Here is a 2,779-nt window from a genome sequence, read left to right on the forward strand (position 1 = left end):
TGATGTATGATCTAATTAATACTGATGCATCAATGTGTAAATAACTCTTTAGGTACAGTTGATTCCAGTGGTCCCCATCTGAAAGGGGTCCCACCAAAAGGTCACTGTATTATTATGTGTTTTAGATGTTAATCATATTTTACCAGTGAAATGTAATTTGATAGAAGTATAAAGTAGCATGAAGTGGAAATGCCCAGGTGAAGTACAAGTACTCCAAAACTGTATGACAATTGAAATACTGAAGTAATACTTCATTACATTTCCACTCTGTCAGCCGTTCAAACAAAAAGTGGATTCCGGCTGACTAGAGAAGTCTGGTGTGAAATCACTGAGATTATGTGTCTGTGGAACGATGGTTTTTGCTTCTGTCTCTGAACTAAAGAATACATCCAGCTGTACAGAACATCTGGTCTTACTGACAGCCATAAAATCCCACACCAACTTAGAAAACATAATAATTTATTGAAATTACTGACCAACATTTATACTGGAATACCAAGACATTTAGAAACATGTTTGCAACACTGGATGAACAGTTAACTGGAGCCTACATCGTATAAGAGTTTGATTTCCATTTCTTTTTAAATAGATATAGACACAACTGCATATATATGTCTTAATTCTACATATACACACACACAGTGGGGTCCAACAGGCTGAGAGTAGTGAATGTGCAGGTAGTCTCAGACCTGCGGAGTGTCTACTGTGTCTTTGTGAGACAGCATCATGTCACACAGCTACCTCCGCTCTATACAGGAGTGGTCATCAAGGCCTTTTCAGTTCAGTTCAGGACAGTGAATGACCTCAACTCCACAGAACACACTAAGACAACAACATCCGCACTGCAAACACAGACTGAATCCGTCCTGTGGAGGTTCAGTTCATCTGGAACAGAGTCCAAAACAACTCTGAGCTTGTTAAAGTTCTGAATAATGAGCTGAATCTGTTCTCATAATAATTTCACTTATTTCCAAAGCAGAACAACCCGTTTGAGAAGGGTCTGTAAACGCACCACACCAGAGATATCAGCAGTTTTCAGTGGAGCAGGTGAAGCTGTGGAAGAAATGAGTGTAAGCTAATTATGTCATCCCTGTGGACAAAACAGAAAACAGTCATCCACATGTTTTAGGTTAAGACTGATTATGATACTGATGGTTTCACTGCAGCAGCTTCCGCGTGTCTGATGAACCCAATTCAATTAACGTGGAATTTCTCTCGTGGCAGTTCAGGGATGGACTGGTGCCATTATTCCACATTAGTCCGGATACAAAAGGAAACCGGAAAACGTGCTGTATTTGTTGTTGTTCCCCCCGTGCGCCTTGCCGCCGTCCAGTTTCACATAAATCTCGTCCCCGGAGTCCAGATGCAGGACGACGCTGTTGCTGGCGTAGTCGTAGTTCTGGTCTGCGTCCTGCGCTATGGCGCTGGCGCGTACCTGCAAATTAAGACAGAGAGATATCACGACTCAAAGCGCGAGGTTTCGGTGTGGTTTAGGCTACTGGGATCAAACGGGATCAAATAAAGACTTTACCCAACATCCACACCACAACCACGGATCTTAGATTGTTCTCCTGGTTCTGTAGCCAGTGACGAGCTGGTTGACACACGAGCCAACAATCTTAATTAATGTAGCCTACTGCATAAACAGGTTATCATGCCCCAGGTTTAAAGGTAGACAGAGGGAATATTTACCTGTCCGTTTTTGCATAAATCTGCCCACATGCTGGTTCCGTCTCCTCCGCGCATCAGCACATGATAGGTGAAGTAGTAAATCCCGGACACTTGGCAAGTGAACTTGCCGGTTGTTGGGTCGTAGTGGTTCCCGAGGTTCGTGACAACGTCGTCGAACCTCAACACTTCGTATCCCTCGTGGGGGTTTTTCAGACCCACATAAAACGCTATCTTTGCCCCGCCGATGGCGGAGCCCGGCTCTCCACCGGTCTCGGTCCGCGCAGTGCCCACTACGCCGGAATAACCCATCTTTCCAGAATCACCTCTATCACCCGGTGGTCCTCTCGGACCGGGTGGCCCCGGTTCGCCCGGCGGCCCCCTTGGCCCGGGTTTCCCCGGCCGACCCGGATCGCCCTTAGTCCCTTGAACAAAGGTTGGAGAAGGGATGGCGCTCAGGTCCTGCATGACCTCAAGAGCCGTGGCGCTCGGTTTGGGGTTGTAGGGGTCACAGATCATCCGACAAGTCCCCATCATTTCATAGTGCGCATCGGTCTTGGAAGTCTGGACCAGCAGTGGAATCGCGATGATGAGAGCCAAAACCATGACGATGCCGACCACCGCGGCGACGACTCTCTTCCTCTGGAGAGTCCGAGAAGCAAGCGCTAAAAAGTCCGTTTTGCTTTGGGACGTAATGGTGGAAGGTGGTGAGAGCGCCAAAAGCCACGACAGAAAGAGAGTGGACCAACACGGAGTCACTCAGGCCCAAGATGAAGAGTAGAGGCAGAGGAGAGAGAGAGGCGCGTTATAACCCTACAGCCCGGTGCAGCCCGCAGCGTTTAACGCGGTGCCACTGTCACTCGGCTTCACACAGCTGACAGGGGAAATATTAGTTTTGGCATGGCTGGACGCGAAGGCTCTCCGAGCAGAGAGGGGCTTCCAGCGGTTTTGTTCATCTTCAACAAGAGAGAATGGAGCAGAGAGCCGTGACGTAAAAAGTGTAGGGGCAAAGCCCGTTGCAATTTGGATTAAAAAACTGCAACAATAATCATGTCATCTTTATGTATGAATCATAAATCCCTCTCAGAGCTTCAGGGGAAGGGATCAGGAC

General features: G+C 47.5%; 1 protein-coding gene across 1 annotated transcript; it reads right to left on the reverse strand.

Moving 5' to 3' along the window:
• Positions 1-442: 442 nt before the first annotated feature.
• c1ql2 (complement component 1, q subcomponent-like 2) lies at positions 443-2,520 on the reverse strand. Its single transcript, XM_056389629.1, has 2 exons — positions 1,693-2,520; positions 443-1,435 (listed from the first exon to the last, which is right to left on the reverse strand). The coding sequence occupies exons 1-2, from the start codon at positions 2,272-2,274 to the stop codon at positions 1,256-1,258; spliced, it is 762 nt and encodes a 253-aa protein (XP_056245604.1). The 5' UTR covers positions 2,275-2,520; the 3' UTR covers positions 443-1,255.
• Positions 2,521-2,779: the final 259 nt, after the last annotated feature.

This window comes from Seriola aureovittata, chromosome 11, assembly GCF_021018895.1.
Source record: "Seriola aureovittata isolate HTS-2021-v1 ecotype China chromosome 11, ASM2101889v1, whole genome shotgun sequence".
Lineage (NCBI taxonomy): Eukaryota > Metazoa > Chordata > Actinopteri > Carangiformes > Carangidae > Seriola > Seriola aureovittata.

Bases quoted from the DNA above. Each gene is read 5' to 3' on its own strand.
- c1ql2 (XM_056389629.1), bottom strand. From the start codon at position 2,274: ATGGTTTTGGCTCTCATCATCGCGATTCCACTGCTGGTCCAGACTTCC. The intron at 1,436-1,692 runs GTAAATATTCCC...CTTAATTTGCAG, and splicing joins ATTTATGCAAAAACGGACAG to GTACGCGCCAGCGCCATAGC.